The sequence below is a fragment of the Polyodon spathula genome, chromosome 5 (genome assembly GCF_017654505.1).
Source record: "Polyodon spathula isolate WHYD16114869_AA chromosome 5, ASM1765450v1, whole genome shotgun sequence".
Taxonomy (NCBI): Eukaryota; Metazoa; Chordata; class Actinopteri; order Acipenseriformes; family Polyodontidae; genus Polyodon; species Polyodon spathula.
In genome coordinates, this window is record NC_054538.1 from 21496015 (window position 1) to 21513804 (window position 17790).

A 17790-nucleotide genomic window follows, 5' to 3' on the forward strand; every position below is an offset into this window, starting at 1 on the left:
GCAGTGGTGAGCTGACAAACCATTGAACCCAAAAAACCTGCAAGTTGCTGGCAAGTTATAGTGTATCGCAGTGTACTGTGATACTATATTACAAATCTAGGTTTTATGTGGGACTCAATTGATAGATTTTTTTTTTATTGCTTATAAGGCATGCACAGAGTTTAATAAAGGATATATTCATATATTTACTGCTTGGGTACAGCAGCCAGTACATTTCTGAATTACAACACTGCTCTGGGTTTAATCTTTTATTATTATAAGGAACTTTTTTTTTTTTTTAAGCGTGTTCATAGACATTCTTTCAGGTTACAGTACTTTGTAAAATGAGAACGAGCTTCTAAAAACAGTTTAATGAACAGGAAATTGAATGAATCAAAATAAGTGTTCATAAAACAGTCCTGAAAAGATAATTCCTTAAAACAGTCCCTGAAGTGTTGTGAATAGGGCCCAGTTATTCATAGCCGTGGAGGTGGGGATGTGTGTTACTCTGTAGTGTTGTGACCATAACAAGGCAACTTATTGCGTCATGAATCACAAAACCTTCTGTAGTTACATACTTACTATGATTTGTACAGATTATGAGTTACAATGGTACCTCCAGTTAAACAGTATTCCTCCTTCAGACACACACTTTGGAGTTATCAGTAGATCATTTCAAAGGTAATGGAGTTACACAAGGGGGACAGAGAAGTCTAGTTCAGCCTTTCCAAGTCTGCTGTGGATACATAAGCTGCTGAATCAGCCAAATAAGGGTGGAAGGTACATTTTCATCTTAATATGGGTTCCTCTTTCCATAACTGATGCAAAGTTTCCACTGCTGTGTACTTTAGTGCCCGGGCCAAGACATTCATGGACGACTGCCAGCTGTTTTGTAATTCTTTTGTTGACATAAGTGCTAGGAAAACAGTGTTTGACAGTAAAGTGTGAAAATGTATCTTTGATTCAATGGTGATTGTGGTGTAAACTTCTCAAGCATTGTTTTGGAGTCACTTGGTCTTAAGTTTCAAGACTAGGTGGAGCCAATGCAGGCTTATCGTCCAGATATAGATTATTCTTTGTGACGGCTATAATTTATTATGTGTTGTTGTCAGGGTGCATTGTTACATGTACTTCATATTTTCACAGGGCTTTGATTTACAGCAATGTTAACCTGGTCCGGCAAGTTTCCCTATATGAAACGGATAAGCTTTTTCTTTTAATGTAAATGAAGGAATAAAACTCGGAGATTGTCTTTGGGTTTATTCACGCAGATAGGTCTTTCTTTATTGCACACGGCAGTATGGAGTCTGCGTCTGCTTGCTAGGCTCAATAGACTGAAGAAAAAGCGGAAGACATAATCATTTATACCAGGCCCCATAGGAGGAGTGAAGCGACAGGGTGGGAGTTCCCGAGCCCCTGAATAGGTTCTAGCAGCAAGACAACATGAGCACACAAGCCAATAAACTACAAGTAACAATGGTGCTCCTCCCAGGGGCAAAACAGTAAGACAGTAACAAGTGATAGACAAAGGTCAGAGTTGTTCATCCCACGAACATTACCTCTGTTTTGTCTGGGTTTAACATTAGGAAATGTTCTGACATCCATTGCTGAATGTCAGCAAGAGAGGCAGTTAGATCATTTCCGGTCGAGGTATCACCTGGCTTCAAAGATAAATAGAGCTGAGTATAATCAGGATAGTAATGAAAGTTTCCTTCATGTCTTCAACAGCACCCAGAGGCAGCATATATACAGCAAACAAAATGCAGGAAATTAAAATGTTCTTAACATTTTTCCAAAACGAAACTATTTTTTTAAAGAAACTATTGCTTACATTAAATTACAGAGAGACAGCATTATAATTAGATTTTGATAGTCATATCCTTTCAAGGTTTCCCATAGTAAAAACATAATAAAGCATAGTGAAAGCATAGTGAAAGCATGGTAAAACATGGGTAACGTTGTAAAGCACAGAGAAGTATGCTGAAGCATTAATAAACATGGCAAACCAGGGTCAATTATGGTAAATGCCTAGTATAACCATGGGAAAAGCATTTGGGGGAAATTGTAAAAATACCTTGGCAAACTTTTATAATTTGCCTGAGCTAACATTTGGGAGATGACTGGTTTGGAAATCAACTTGCCGGTTTTACTGCAACAGCAAAAACAAAAACGAAGAAATAATACCACACAGTATACAATTACACATGATCACAGGATTGAATGACTACCAGTTGGAAAAGATACACAATCAAAGCATGGCTACAGACAGTACAGAACTGTAGTTTACAGTGCTTGGATACTGGAACTGTAACAGGGACAGAAGAAAAACAAAATTAGGATTTTCTAACTAAAACAAAGTTTTTTAAATTAAATTGCTTATTTTCTCTCATATGTTCCATATACCATGCTCTTGCTGGCAGAAGAACTCTTACTGGACCCATCCTTTTCTATGCTGACATGATATGTAAGTCATTGGGATGCACATTATGTTTTCATGTTACTGATGGCTGTTTCTGCTTTAACAGTTGTGTCACTGACATGCTTGTTTTACTACACTTTTGCCAGGTACAGTAAACTTAAAACCCTGAAGGCTACCAGGGAATGTATTCATGAAATTTTAAATCAGATGTAAAACAAGACTTTAACAAACTTGGTGAATGATTTTCTAACTGGGTTTAGTAGTAACTACATATGCATGGCACACAGAAAGCTTGCAGGTCCTTTGCCATACTGTTTCAGTGTGTGTGAGATGATCCATAGACTGTATTTCGTCACCTTTGATAAATGTCTGTTATAAAGGTAGTACTTTATTTGGTAAACAGCCTTGCTTCCTGTATATAGTAAAAACCATGGCTATAAAAGCTTTCTTTTTCTTGGTAGAGAGATCACCTTGTGTCATAAAACTAATGGCCATATTAAGAAGCAACACTTGAGTGCTCACATTGAAAGAGTAAACTTAGTCTGTTTCAAAGCTCTTTTAAAATGCCTGCTTGAGTGCACCGGGGTTTGAGCTCTGTCCTCTAAATCACTGCTGGAAAAAAAAAAAACAACATCAAGTGCTCTAGCTTTTCTGTTCCGTACCACATCATGGATCATTATTGCTGGATTAGCTGTTTGACAATGTGGGCAATACTATCAGTGCACTACAGCAGACGTTTTGAACAGTTGTAGCAACACATGGTGACATGCAACACTATCTTTTTCGAAATCCCGCTACTTACTTTTTAAGTGAGCACTAACACACTAATATAAAATCTGTTTAAAAAAAAATTAAAATGACTCATTTCTGAAAAACCAATATATTTTCCATGGGTAATCATGATGAGGTGACCGAGATGGTGTTCCAGGATTTCTTTTGCCTTTTTCACCAAAGTTGCAAGGCCAGTTCCAAATGTTAAAACATGGAAGGCTGTTAAATTGATGAATTTACGATTTGCTTAGATTGTTGCCCCTTTTTCTGCCGTATTTTTTGGACTTAGAGCTTCTTAAGAATGTTTTTCTCGGATTTGCACTGCAAGTGGTCTTTTTGGATGAGATCCATGGAAATATTCGTGACCATAAAGCAGACAGGTCCCAGCAATTTGGTCTCATGTCTTGCCCAAATGACACCACATCCATTATCCATTGTCCATTGTCTATTGTCAACACATACTTGGCTCAAAGGATTGTGATTATGCTTATTAGTAAATGAATCTTGAATAAGTTCTAGCTTGTCAAAGGTTATAGGGCTTATTTTAGGACCAAAAAACAATAGCATTTTTTTTGTCGTTGAAAATAACCAAATTCTAAAAGTAGTAGCCAAATTAAGATTTCAAGAGCCAAGTTCTTACACTGATTTTTTTTCAATAACATACATAGCTTTAAACAGAGCATACACAGATCCCTTCTCATCATGAAGCTTCCATTGCTAAAAGCAATGCTTTATTTGTCTAGAAAGTAGGAAGCAGGTATAGAATTCGATGGGCTATTTGATAAATTCCTGGTTTTAAGGGATGGGCACCTTGACCTGGAAGGGAGAATTAATAAAAGATGATTAATCTCCTTTATTTATAGGTAGAAACCCTTCATAACTACTTTTGACAGCCTACAAATTACCCATAAATTACTTCACAGCTTGCCATGGCCAGAGCAGCCTTAATTAGCAAGACATTAAACAAGGCCTCAGAGAGCCCATTGCTCTTGTGCCTGTAAATTGCTCTTGATACTGAGACTGGCTCCTTAAACCATACTGCGTATTTACTCAAAAGCACAAGCCACAAACTGCTGCTGTTTTCACATCGGAAAAGGTTCTATCTGGGAACAGAATCACAAGCCAGGGTACTGTACATGGGGAGATAAAGCACTGATAATCAGGTTTTTTTAGTCTTATCTCCCGTCTAGCAATGCCACTCTGTGTGTGTGTGTGCACTGATTACCATTACTGTATTTACTTTTGTGATGATTTTTGTATTCTGTTTTTTAGTTATGCTTCATCTCCGGCTTGAGATAGGCAGCATTGTCATTTCCGTAATGTGCCACTCACCCCTTTGTTTGCATTGTTCTGTCTTTTCTTTTGTGCATCAGTGTTTATCACCCTCTGGCTGCATTGCTCTTTGAGTTTTGCTTGCTGGCATTTATACAAAGTGTTCTACTACTCTGCACCCTTTGAAATAAAACATGTCACAGATTTATTTCATTTATTGAATCAAGAACTTCATAACCATTCTCAAGAGAACATCATTTGAAAGTTTGATAATGCAATATTTAAACTTAGGGTATTGAAAATACTATTGCTAAGCAGTTACCATCTTACGTAGATTTTGGGATATATTTTAAAAGTGTTACTGTAGCTCCAGTCTTTTATTTTTCTTTTCATCTATCTCAAAGGTATCTAAAATAAAAACATTATCTTAACCCCATTACCCCTGGGCTCAACTATATCTGAAACCCCCGTGGAAGAACTTCACACAGATCGCTTTAAATTAACTTTAACAAATTCATATTTTCATGCAACTGGAGATTTTCACACTGATGATGATTAAGTGTTGTTGTTTATTCCTTAACTTTTTGTTGCTTACTTGATGGCACAGGGGTGTCCTGGAGGTCTGGAGTCATTCAGGGTTTATGAGTTTCATTAAATAATTAACTAATTAAGGAAGGAGTTTAAATTACTTTAAATAAGGAATTGAGGGTAACAGTAGAAAAAACACATAGCCTCTGGCCCTCGAGGACCGGGTTTGTGCCAGGGTTCACAATGTTGGCTCTTCCAGTCCAGTCCTTTGTTCCAACCATGCTTTTTTGAACCAATGGTATCACTATCCAGGCTCAAATGTAGTTAAATATTTAAAAACACCTATTAAACCTGGAGTGGCATGACCCTCCATGTTCTGGCATAGAGAAACCACCAAGGTCAGAGGCAAGCACCCATGCCTTCAGATCATCACAAAGTATGCAGGAGCTGTCATATATAATTGACAGCAACTTAATTAGGATTGGAACAGAGACCAGGGCTGGAAGGACCAACTTTGATCACCACTGTACTACACAATGGTTCCCATATTTGGCCCTTGAGGTTTATTCCAGTCAGGGCCGTTGTTCCAATGAATTCCCCCTTAGCAGGTTCATACAACTAATTTAGACTATGGTTGGAATACAGAGAAGGACTGGAAAGGAAGCTTGGGGCCACAGTTGGGGACCGTTGCACTACACTATAGCGTTCTGTTTAGCTGTGCATTTATTTTAATGCATTGTGAAAACAAAATAAAATAATAGTGACAAAAATAGAATTCTGCCAGGAATTTGAACTGGCATTTGGGGAATGTATCGTCATAACAACCATTGTGCATGTTTCCATCACTCAGCTCAACCTTGCCCTGATGTGCCTGCTGAATGAAACTTGGCTAAAACTGTGTGAATATTGAGGATGGAAAATCAGAGGGCCCTTTAGAACAACATAGTATTATTGCAGAATATACTGAAGGACATGTCATCAATTCAGTGACCAATGATTCGACTAGAAGTCTTTACAGGGATGAAAATAAGACTTGCTTTGCATAGCAGTTTGATCCATTCGTGGTCTTACTATGAGTTTAGTAAGACAGATCTGAGCGTACTTGTACACTGTGGGGCTAAACAAGCTTGTAGTAAAACCTAGAATGGATGAAACTACTAGGCAGCAAGAGTCTTATTTCCATCCCTGCTTTATCAATGTCCTCAGCAGTGTCTTTGAAACCATTGAATTTAAGTTTCTTTCTGAATTTAGCAGTACTGAGTGATTCATAGTTACTATAGTGGTGGGCAACAATATGAGCATTTGATATCGAAATTGTCCATATTTCGAAAACAAAGAAAAATATAATGACATGATTGCAATATCATATATATAAAGTGGGGGTGCCTTGCCACAATTCGGGACCTTTTCACTGTCTTCTTGTGTGTAAAAGAAACATTTACTGGACCACAGATGCAATTTAAACAGGACAGGGCTTGTATGTTTATTCGTAAAAAACAAACAAAACAAACAAAAGCCTAACTCCTTGAAGGAGTACTAACTGAACAGAGTACAGTCTCTGACTGACCATCGGGCAGCTAAGCTGCTTACCGATACGAAACAACAACACACAGTTATTACACGGAAACACAATGCGCACAGTACTTACTTCACATGACTGTTTTGAAGCAGAGCACACAGCTTTCTGCTTCCTCCAACTCGGCAGCCCAGACTTAACAAACTGGGAGGCTTATAACAAGTGTAACAAGTGTGGGCAGCTGGCTCTAATTTACAATGGTCATGCCAACTGCCAAAACAAATTCACAAATCATACAATTAAATGAACCAATTAAACCATTTTCATTAACATGGTTGCCTCTTGCAGCCTCCCTCACCAAGATGGAGTAGATGTTCCCTAAACCCCCAGGGTCCTAAAGCCTCCAAATTAAGGTCGGGAACACATACTCTATCACTATATATGTATATACACTTAGTGCACAAAACATTAGGTACACTTGCTCTTTCCATGAAATCGACTGACGAGATGAATCCAGGTGAAAGCTATGATCCCTTATTAATGTGACCTGTTAAATCCACTTCAATCAGTGTAGATGAAGGGGAGACAGGTTAAAGAAGGATTTTTAAGCCTTGACACAACTGAGACAGGGATTGTGTATGTGTGCCATTCAGAGGGTAAATGGGCAAGACAAGATTTAAGTGCCTTTGAACGGGGTATGGTAGTAGGTGCCAGGTGCGCCAGTTTGAGTGTGTCAGGAACTGCAACGCTGCTGGGTTTTTCACGCTCAACAATTTCCTGTGTGTATCAAGTATGGTCCAAAGGATCGATTTGTCGTGTATCAATGAATTCATTGTGCATTTCTTTACGTACAGTATATCGTAATAGAGGTTTGTATCATGATACAAGACCAATAGTACAACATAGCTCACTGTAGTTCACCAAGTGGCTCTTGAATAGAGAAATCTTTTATAGTTGGCATGAATACATTCTCTCCCTATCTCATATAATTATTGTTATTATTTTTTTAATTTACAATCGGCAATTATTTTTCTTATTTTCTCCCAAAATTGGTAAGCCCAATTATTGTTTATTTCAACCCAGGCCACCGGGACTCGGGAAGGATGAAGACGGACACAAACGTCCTCTGAAATGTGTGCCATCAGCTGTCCGCTTCTTTTCACTCTACAGGCCCACCATGCAGTCGCCACAGAGCTACAGTGTCGGAGGACCACGCAGCTCTGGGCAACTTACAGGTAGTCCCATAGGTGCCCGGCCAGTCTAAGAGGTCACTGGTGCGTGGTGAGCTGAGGACATCCTGGCCGACCTAAGCCCCCACCCCCCCGGGCAGCGCTCTGCCAATTGTACGTGGCACCCTGAGAACTCCCGTCCACGGTCAGCAGTGGAATAGCCTGGACTGGATCCAGCGACCTCCAGGCTATGGGGTGCATCTTGCACTCCACACAGAGTGCCTTTACCGGGTGCGCCACTCGGGAGCCCCATAATTTTTGTCTTTTAACAAAATAATCCATCATTGATCTTTATTATGCATCATACAGGTAGCCCAGCAGGATCATCACATGTCGTGTGATACATTGTAATCAGACCTGCCTATCACAATCTGTATCGTATTGCAAAATTAGTGTATAATTACATACCCCCACCTGGTAGCCCTTGGTGACCCTTATCGCGGCTCTGATTGATTGTGGTCTTCTCTATTGAGTTGTTTTGCATGGACCTTTGCAGTGAGTGAGAGTGTTGGCTTTGGCCCTTGTTTCATGGAAGCAGTGTTGTCTTACAGTATGTTTTCAGTAATAGCTGATTCCTCAGTACTCACTCTAGTTAATTGGACAGGTGATGTCGTTACCATAAAATGGGCCAGATTTCAGAATAAAAACAATGATAAGTAATTTCAGCGGCTATAAAGTGCTTTAATATCTGAAGGCTGTCCAGTTGATCAGTTTGTTGGCCCTCACTGAGTTGTCTTTGATTCTTTCAAATCCTTTTGAGCCCCACCTTAACTCTTAGCTCAACCCAGTAGTTTTCCTTTATCTGCTCCTTGACATGTGTAACAGGCAGTGATATGTGATATACTGCCGTTGTGGATTCTGTCCTGTCCCGTGGGTGAGAAGAGGTTAAAAGCTCTAAAACCACAAACGCAGAGGAGCTCTTTTGCAGTGTGGTTATGGTGCTCACTTGCGTTGTGCAGGGCCGCTGGTTAGCTCCGAACCTCCACCCTGTTACACCTGCTTCTTACTCTGACTGCCGACAGGTACCATAGCCAGTGCTCATCAGATTTTGTGCTTTGACACATGACACGTCAGTTCTATGCCTTATGCTACCATTTAAGCCACTTACTAGCAATCAATTGCTAATTCGAAATGACAGGTATTTCCTCTGACAGCTTGAATAAAGAAATTAATTATACATTGTGGGTGCGCATGTAAAGAGTGTTATTTGGGAAAGTGAGATGGTTGGGGATGGGGTTAAATCCCTCCCTGCCATTCCCTATATTGGATTATTCTTAAAGAAAAGCCAGGTTTCCGGATTGCTGCAAGTAAAGTACCCCCAATCCCAATAAACAAGGGACATTACAAGATACATATTGCACATCATGGCTAACCGTGGTAAAGTAGTGGTATATTCATAGTAAAACTACAGTATAGTAGCCTACAAAAATAGTATGGAAAACTACTGTGGTGTAATGATATTGGTCTATAATACAGGTATATTTCTCAAGTAATATGGTCACAGTTTTTTTATTAAATAAAAACCCTATAAAAACACTATATAAGTACAAGTTGCTGTTGCTTCCTGGTATGAAATCACTTCCTTTGTCTCAGTTTCCTTCCATCGCACGAGCAAATCAGACCCTGTTCTGCACATGAAATGATTAGATACCAGGAATAAAGTTCTTTTTTCTTTTTGTACTTTAAATATAGGTATATCCTGAGTATATAAGACCCCAAAGATCGTCAACACAAGAAAAGGAGGACCAGTGAATATGCTGCTGTTGCTAATAATAAGTTCATTTTAAAATCTTGATTAGCACTCCTACAGATTCCAGTATGCAATTTTAGACAATAATCTCTACCACTACAGGCAGTACACTGTATTTACAAATCGAGTACAAATTCATGTAGTCAGGGGCAACGCCTGGACATTCATTAGCTATATAAATGTTTCAAATGGCTGAAGTCGCCATGTTCACAGTGCGACTTGAATAGGTTTCCATGTTCTGGGTATACCAACCAATGCATACAGTGTGTATGTAAAAATATGTGGAGAGAGAGAGAGAGAGAGAGAGAGAGAGAGAGAGAGAGAGAGAGAGAGAGAGAGAGAGAGAGAGAGAGAGAGAGAGAGAGAGAGAGAGAGAGAGAGAGAGAGAGAGAGAGAGAGAGAGAGAGAGAGAGAGAGAGAGAGAGAGAGAGAGAGAGAGAGAGAGAGAGAGAGAGAGAGAGCTGTCCAAAAATGTACCGTATTTGAATGTAAACAGCATGCCAGTTAAGAATATGCTTTTGAACAATTTTTTTCAGGTAATTTCACCTGCCATTGCTGAAATCGTCTAACTCGGTTTTGCAATCCTTTCTCCTTTCCACTTTAAGACTGCAGTGTTTTACATTTTCCTAATTTAATAACTGCGTTTTATTGACCTGAAAACATGCTGATAAATTCTGCCTCATTTCCTTTTAGCAAAGCCTGAAGAAAAATTAGTTTTAGTGCAGCGGCAAAAGTATATAACAATCTATTTGAAAACAGTAGAAGTAAAATGCTAATGTTGTCTCCATTAATATTATGGTTGTGTAAAATATAATTGCATAGACTGGATATAATATTTTCCATTTTTTTTTTTTTAATTTGTTTGTCATATCAATGATACAGATCTTTTTCACATTTTACCTCATGCTTAGAAACCATTCAGTTTGGTATGTCATTCACAACATTATGCACACGGGTACATTTAGTTTTTTTCTAGTTCATTTTTAGTTGTCTGGTAAACTGGTATCATTTTTTGTTGTTTTCTTTATCGTCACAGATATAACCCAATCTGTTTTGCACCTGAAGGATCTAGCTGGGTAAAAAAGGAGATATACAGATAATAAACTTCGTTTGATGTTTTGGCTTGTTGCTTGCTATACTCAGCAGGCCTAATTTTGATTAATCCTGTGCAGAAACCTTTCTTTGTAATTGTTATTACTGCATTTCAGCAAATCGCATTTGTAGTTGGTTAGATGAAAAGGCATTTAGTATTGTCTTTATTTGCAGTTGTTAACATGTAAAATGCACTAAACATTTGCTTCAACAAAGAGTATTTGCACACTGTTATAAAACAGCTAAGATGTATGTGGAAGCTGCACAATTAATTAACACATTTCTTTCTGGTGCAAAATGTTTACTGGAGAACAATCCCTTATAGAAATATACTGTGGTAGGGGTCCCAGAGTTGCTCACCTGGTAAAGGCACAACTGTGTGGTCTTCGGGTTGAGTCACACAGACGGAGGAACGCAGATTTGTGGAGTAGCTGTGGAAAGTTGCCAGTCTTCACTTGTATTCCACAGGGAGCGTTGCTCTGTGCTACAGTGGACCCTATTGGCCAGGTAACACCTGAGCTCACAGTGGACACCTGCATGACTCTATTTTATCCTTTGGAGCTCCTGGGTGTAAAGAGGCAATTTGTTTGGTTGTGCAGTCAGAGTAATCAGTTCTCTTAAACGGTTGTGGAGATCGCTGTGGTGATGCAACGTAATTGGACCATTTAAATTGAGAAGAAAAACATTGGGTAAAATTGTTGTGCCAAATAATAAAAAGAAATGTCATTACTGCAGTGTAATGTGGTGCAAACATAGGAAAGTGTAGTTCAAGCACAGAGATAGAAAGAATAGTGAAAACATGGGAAAGCACAAGCACACATGGACAAGCTGGGGAATGCTTTGGCCATAATCACCAACACTAATAAATGTTATATACGGTACTGTATGCTCTAAGGAAGTGATTGTTCAAGAAAAAGCCATTGTTTTGTTAACAATGAATTCCAGAGGTTGCTTAGCGTTTGGTATGGTATGAACAGCTGTGTAAACATGTGGCTAGATTTGAATGTTTGGGATGCAGCACATGCCAGTGAAGGATGTTTCGGGGTGAGAGGGATTCCAGGTACCTGTTTGATCCTCTCAGCAGCAAGTGAATGCTTTTGCAATAATGAATGCATTCTTGCTTTCTTTTCGTTTCAGGTTATGATATATTAAGCTACACTACTGAAGACAATGGCAGGTGGAGCAGCCGGCGACTGATGCAGGAAGCCGACAGGAACGAAACGGAGGAAGAGCAATTGACACCCCACCTGTTTAAAAACTGCACTGAGCCTGGTAAGGGTTATATATGGTTTCAATATGCTACACTGCTGTGGTCTACCTGAGCTCTTTTGAATTGGAGGAAGCAGCTTCAAGTGTTATTTTAATAGTACAAACTTTACAAGCTTTCCATGCTACATTCACTGCTGTCTGGTGTTTTATCTTTCAGTTCTGTTGGCTTCACACAGTGTAGGTAATTATGAGTAGGCTGTATTTTTTGCACTGCTTTCATGGATTTCGTGATTTCGATAAAATTTACAGATTGCCTAGTACAGTCAGCACTCACATATCTGACCCTATAAAATTTTGACTTCAGTGCCAGTTAAACGCTTGTGATACATATCTGATTATTTCATTTTTTTTTTAACCCGTTCTATCCCTTGTCCGTTTTTCAGGGAACACAAAAAAGATACAATGTCAAAAAATACATAGCTGAAAGAATTGTGTTTTAAAATAAGTAGGCTTCCATTTAGATGTAGTTGGTTACTTACAGTACTATATTTACAACAGATGTATTTTAATTAAGAACGATATGATAATGTCACTTGCCAAGAGACAACACATGGACTGTAATACAGTACATACTTTTAAATCTGGTACATATTGTAGCAGTATGTAAAATTCCCCTTTAATGACCCAACATCAAAATGAAATAAAAATGTTCCCCATGCACAGAACTGCGTAAAAGGAATTTAGCAAAAGATTAAAAACAAAACAAAACACCACCACAGGTTCCAGAATTAAAACAGATATCAAACGTCAGTATTCTGAATTGCAGAATATAGTGCTCTGTAGGGCCTTAATTTGTTGCAATGCACAATGCACAAAAACAACTTAAAGATCACAGATAAAAAAAAAAAATACAGAGTCTCGTTCGCTCTGTTTTGGCTGCATTTTCCTCATGTGAAACTGGAGGACGCGCTGTGTAACTGCAGAATGAAAGCAGACTGATTTGGCATGCAAGAAGAATAAATAAATAAAAAATGCGGCTTGTGACGGATAATCAAATAAGTTGAAAATTGAAGAGGTGGGCTTTGTATTAGAAAACTGGTGACGGAGTCGGAAATTGCGTGTGACAGGTAAGTGCATTAATTGGTTACATATATAATGGGGATTGATTTGTTTCTTAATACAAGGACGGTAAAAAACTGCTGACTAGACCGAGTGCTGACTCTAATATGTAGTTCCCTGTGAAAAATCCCATTTCTGAAAGAATATAATCTATATAAATATTTGCAGAGATGCCAAGAGCTACAATTTAGCCGTAGCAGCTACAACAAAGTGTACAGTTCCACAGCGAGCTAGTAGTATGAGTGCCATGGTATGTTCTAAAACATGCCAAAGCAAACTAACCCGTCTGCCAGGGGCCCGTTTCACAAAAGTCCAGCGATTGCAATGTGCTTGCGATGAGGACGAGGAGGTCGGCGCTGCGTGTGTTTCATAAAGCAATTTCCAATTTTGAATGCGACAGTGCTATTTTTTTCTGCTTTAATAAATATTATGTTTAATCGTGAAATATCTTAAAATACAGTGAAATCAAAAAAATGTTACCGTGAAAAAATCCAGCCCTGAGCTGAAAGTTTAGAGCATCACGTAATATTGTGGAATACGGCAACAAAAGACTGAGACGTCACTCTAGCAATCCATAGCCAGCAGTGAAGTTAGCTGAAAGTCATTCTTTTTTACTCCTATGCATATGCATTAGAAGAATGTGATCTGCCCTGGCTTATTTTGTAATTAAGAATTGACTGTAACTCTGTTGTGTCTTTCCCTTGTCATGTTCTTTTAGTTTTAGCATGAATGCATTGTTTGTCAAAGGGGTCAAGAATGTGTCACAGCCAGAGCACTTTGGTACATTCATGGTTAAAAGCAGGATGCCTACTAACCTGTTCTTCACACTTGAGATTAAATAACACATTGTTACATCCCTAATCAATGGCAAGCACTATTTAATTAAGAGTGTGGACTGAATCCTAAAAATATCTGGTGCTGCTTTTGGCAGATGGAACAATAAAGAAGAGCATTAGATGTAGAAAAAGACAATTTTATTTTTAGAATTGAATTTGCTTTTAATTGATCTGCCAGACAGGAGTTGAATTAGCTTGCTCACAGTTGGGAAGATGTGTGATAATGACAGAGATAAGGGAGAGGGGCAGCAGGACCAGGAGACTCTGTATCTGCCCTCTGTCTCTTTCATGTCCAGCCCTTCAGTCATTCCTTCGTTTAATTGTGTATGTGTGTGTGTGAGTGTGAGTGTTTTGAATCCTGCAGAAACAAAAAGCAGCAAACAGGCTATTGTGCCAGAGAAGCTTTCGTCACTGCCTGCAAAACTATTCATCTTATTGTTTCCCACCTAGAAATAGAGGCAGAAGAACGACTGAAGGACTGTCTTGGCAAGGACAGAAATACAATTCCTGTTGCACAGTAGTTTAACATTACACGTTTTACTATGAGCTTAGGGAAACCATAAAGAGTATTAAGAGTTCAGACTGGAGTAAAATCCTGGAGTGGCTTTTACTTATTTGCATTGGGATTCACATTAGGTCACCATAAAATATGCAATGACTAATTTCAGGCCCCCGCCCCTTTTTCCCCTCATATTTGGATTACGTTTGGCACAAAAACACTTCCTTGTGCTGCGTGCTCTCTCTCTCTCTCTCTCTCTCTCTCTCTCTCTCTCTCTCTCTCTCTCTCTCTCTCTCCTCTCTCTCTGTCTGTCTGTGTGTTCTTTTACAAGCTTTCTTATGGGCCTGATTCTAAAAGCATGTCGATGTCCAACCTGTTTTATTTATGAGATTTCACCCAGTAAAAAGCTCTTCACTGACGATAATGGTGATTGCTTCTGTCTCTTCTTTTTATGGTATATTTTAGATGCTACTGTATAAATCATTTCAATACTACAGGTAGCAGCTGTTATTATGATTATTATAATTCAAATATTCCTATATGCGTTACTGGATTTACTGAATATACAGAATTTGGCCATGGCTGGATGCTATGGAAGCAGTATTACAGTATTTCTAGTCTTCCTTTCCTGGCCAGTGGAGGAGTTGTTGCGTTCTACTTACTGTAGCTGCATGACCACGTTTCCATCAAAAAGCGTTTTTGTTGAATTTCAGTCGGGGTGCAGTTCTCTGATTATCTGGGATTTTGTTTTCCTCGGGCTATATCCTTTATAAATGTTTATATTGATAACAGTTGTAGTGGCAAAACAATAATAACAATAAAACAAAAATGTGGCTATGCAAAAACTAAACCCAAACCCCACCTAACACAGATACACACGCACATGCACACGCACACGCACACGCCCCCTCACCACAGCACTTCCCCACACAGCTCAGGAGAATCTTGTGTTGTAAACAAGCCTCAGCTTAATATTCCTTGTGAAAACCCTTGTACCTTGACAACTATGATTTACTGTGCCCCTGGAATTGATATCAGTTGATGAGTGTTATTTTGAAGGACTGTCATTTTGATTCTGTTGTCAGCTAAGCAAGACAGATGTTGATAATAAAAAAACATAACCATTGAAAAAGTCAGACAAATGATAGTCTGTTTGAGACCATTTTAAAAAGATGTATGTGAAGTTGATGTATGTGACACCCAAATGTTGGGACCAGCGCTCCAGATAAGGTTTGGGGTCTGGGAGTAACTTACCCTCTAATTTTAACGCTGAGACAGTACAATTGTATTTTCAGGGGTTAAAATGCAACATTACCTTGAAGTCATGAGCAATCTCAATTTACGTACTGCACAATCTGTAATGGTAGTGGGGTAGGCATTAAAAGAAGCCTTCCATTTGAATTGCCCTGTATAACCACGTGTGTGTTCTACAAGGTTCTTTATTCTTTTAGAGGTATCACACTGACTCAGTGAACATGTTAAAACTTCAATATAAAGCCTACAGATAAAATAAAATAAGGACATGCAATAATAATACAAATTCAGTGCATATTTTGGATTATTTTATGCGTAAAAACAGCACAATTACTCAGCTTATCTGGCCCACTGGTTGGGACTGTCTTGTCAGTCCCTGCTGGACTGTGTTAATTTATTAAAACTGGATTATTATTATAATTTTTATTATTATTTTTTTTTTGGGGGGGGTAGCACAATATTTTAGCATTGAAAAAATGCTAATGTTGAGAGTTCAGTAGCAACATTAAATAATCTGACCTGGCAGCACTGGCCAAGAAACTGTGTGTTAATGCAAAGAAAAGAGCTGATTTGGCACAAGCTAATAACAGCATTACCATAATAGGTGCTGACATATTTTGTATTCTGTCTAAGTGAATTTTCATGCTGGAAGCTGAAATCTGGGCCTCTGCTTCTGAGATACATAAATAAGACCGATTTATAAAACCGGACAGTATCTGCCATTAGAGGCCATTAATGTGACACTATTTATTTAAAAATATATGGCGTTTAATATATATTCACAGTGGCATTTCGGAAAATCATACTTAAAAAAAAAAAAAGCTCATTCACAAACATACAGCAATTAAAAACCCATTAACACGACAATAAATAATGAATATTATTATTCGTATTATATTTATATACTTGGAAAATAATAAATCTGGTTATGTCTTTAGACAAGGTTACCTTTTAGGGCTTCTTAATTACTATTTATATGTGTATAGAAATATAATTCAAGGTTTTATGTCAATAAATATCTTGAGATGACATTACCACTTGGTTGGAGCTATTGAAGTGCAGATTTTTTTTTTTTAAATAAAAAAATAAGGTAACACTTTATATTACTGGTCATATATGATATTGTAATACCACAGTAATAACTGTGTAACTACCACCATTTCCTGAGCTTACATGGTAACTACTTTGTGGTATACGTGTTTAATTACATAAACATGGTCTGTCCCATGCTATTACCTGTACCGTATAATTACATCTGATTTCCATGTAATTTCACAGTAATTACTGTTTAAGAACTATTAGCAATTGACCACTTTTTACAGTGTAATTACATGGATATTCATGGCCAGAAATATAAAGTGGTCAGTGGTAATAGGAGTTCAATAAGTTATAAGAAAGAGAGGGGCAGCATGGCTTTAATTTTCTTTCAACGTCACTTGTATCAAATTTAATATATGTAGTCCAGAGCTTCTGATGCACACTGTCCTCAATGACTTGTTTCGGAGTGTCCGAGCAGGGCACAAGAAGAAGGGCTTTATTATGCTTCTCGTGTCCCATGTTCACCAGGCCAAGGGCTCATTGACTGCTGCCTGATTGATACTTTGAAGACTCACCTGTGTATGATGTGCTTTTTCCCAAATGAGACCTGAAAGAAGCATAATTTGGACAAACCAAAGTATGTTCTTTCAGCAGGCAGCCATAACATTTGACAAATAGTGGAACAGGAATCAATTCAAAGTTAATACGATTCATACTCATACTATATTCAAAATAAAAACATGCTTGTTAAAGGCAGTCAAAATGACTGCTTTAGCGGTTCTAGGTTGGCGGGATTATAACTTTCTTATTTTCGCGATCTTGATGTTCCCTGTAAAAAATAAAAAATAAAAAACTCACTCAATATTTGTGAAAATAGAAAAAGAAAACAATGGAGATTTCAGTAATACAATATTGTGTTAAGGATGTATTGCACCTGACACTGTAACTCCTTTTTTCTTTCAGCATTTCTCCATTGTTTTGTTTAATCAAAATCTTTTTTTGGGGAGGGGGGGGGGGGGAAATCTCACAACAACAACAACATAACAGGGGCAAAAAATTGCAAGAACTACAAGTACAAATAGAAATACAAATATTGGTATTACAGTATTTATAAAAATCAATGGCACCCCTTCATCAGGGTAATGTCTATGATAATCAGAATAAACACTCATTTTATTCATAATGATAAAATTATCCGGATGCTTCAAATTAGCAAAATAAAAAAAACTTAGACATTGTACCTTAAATAATAAATTCTCAATTTTTTTTTTATATAAAA

At 38.1% G+C, this 17790-nt stretch overlaps 1 protein-coding gene across 1 annotated transcript in view; it reads left to right on the top strand.

Annotated features, from left to right (window-relative positions):
• Window positions 1–17790, top strand: part of LOC121315727 (sodium/potassium/calcium exchanger 3-like) — a 142044-nt gene that overhangs the window by 16452 nt on the left and 107802 nt on the right. Inside the window, exon 2 of the mRNA XM_041250074.1 lies at window positions 11694–11828. Within this exon, the coding sequence (XP_041106008.1) occupies window positions 11694–11828 (135 nt within the window). The remainder of the gene's footprint in view (window positions 1–11693; window positions 11829–17790) is intronic.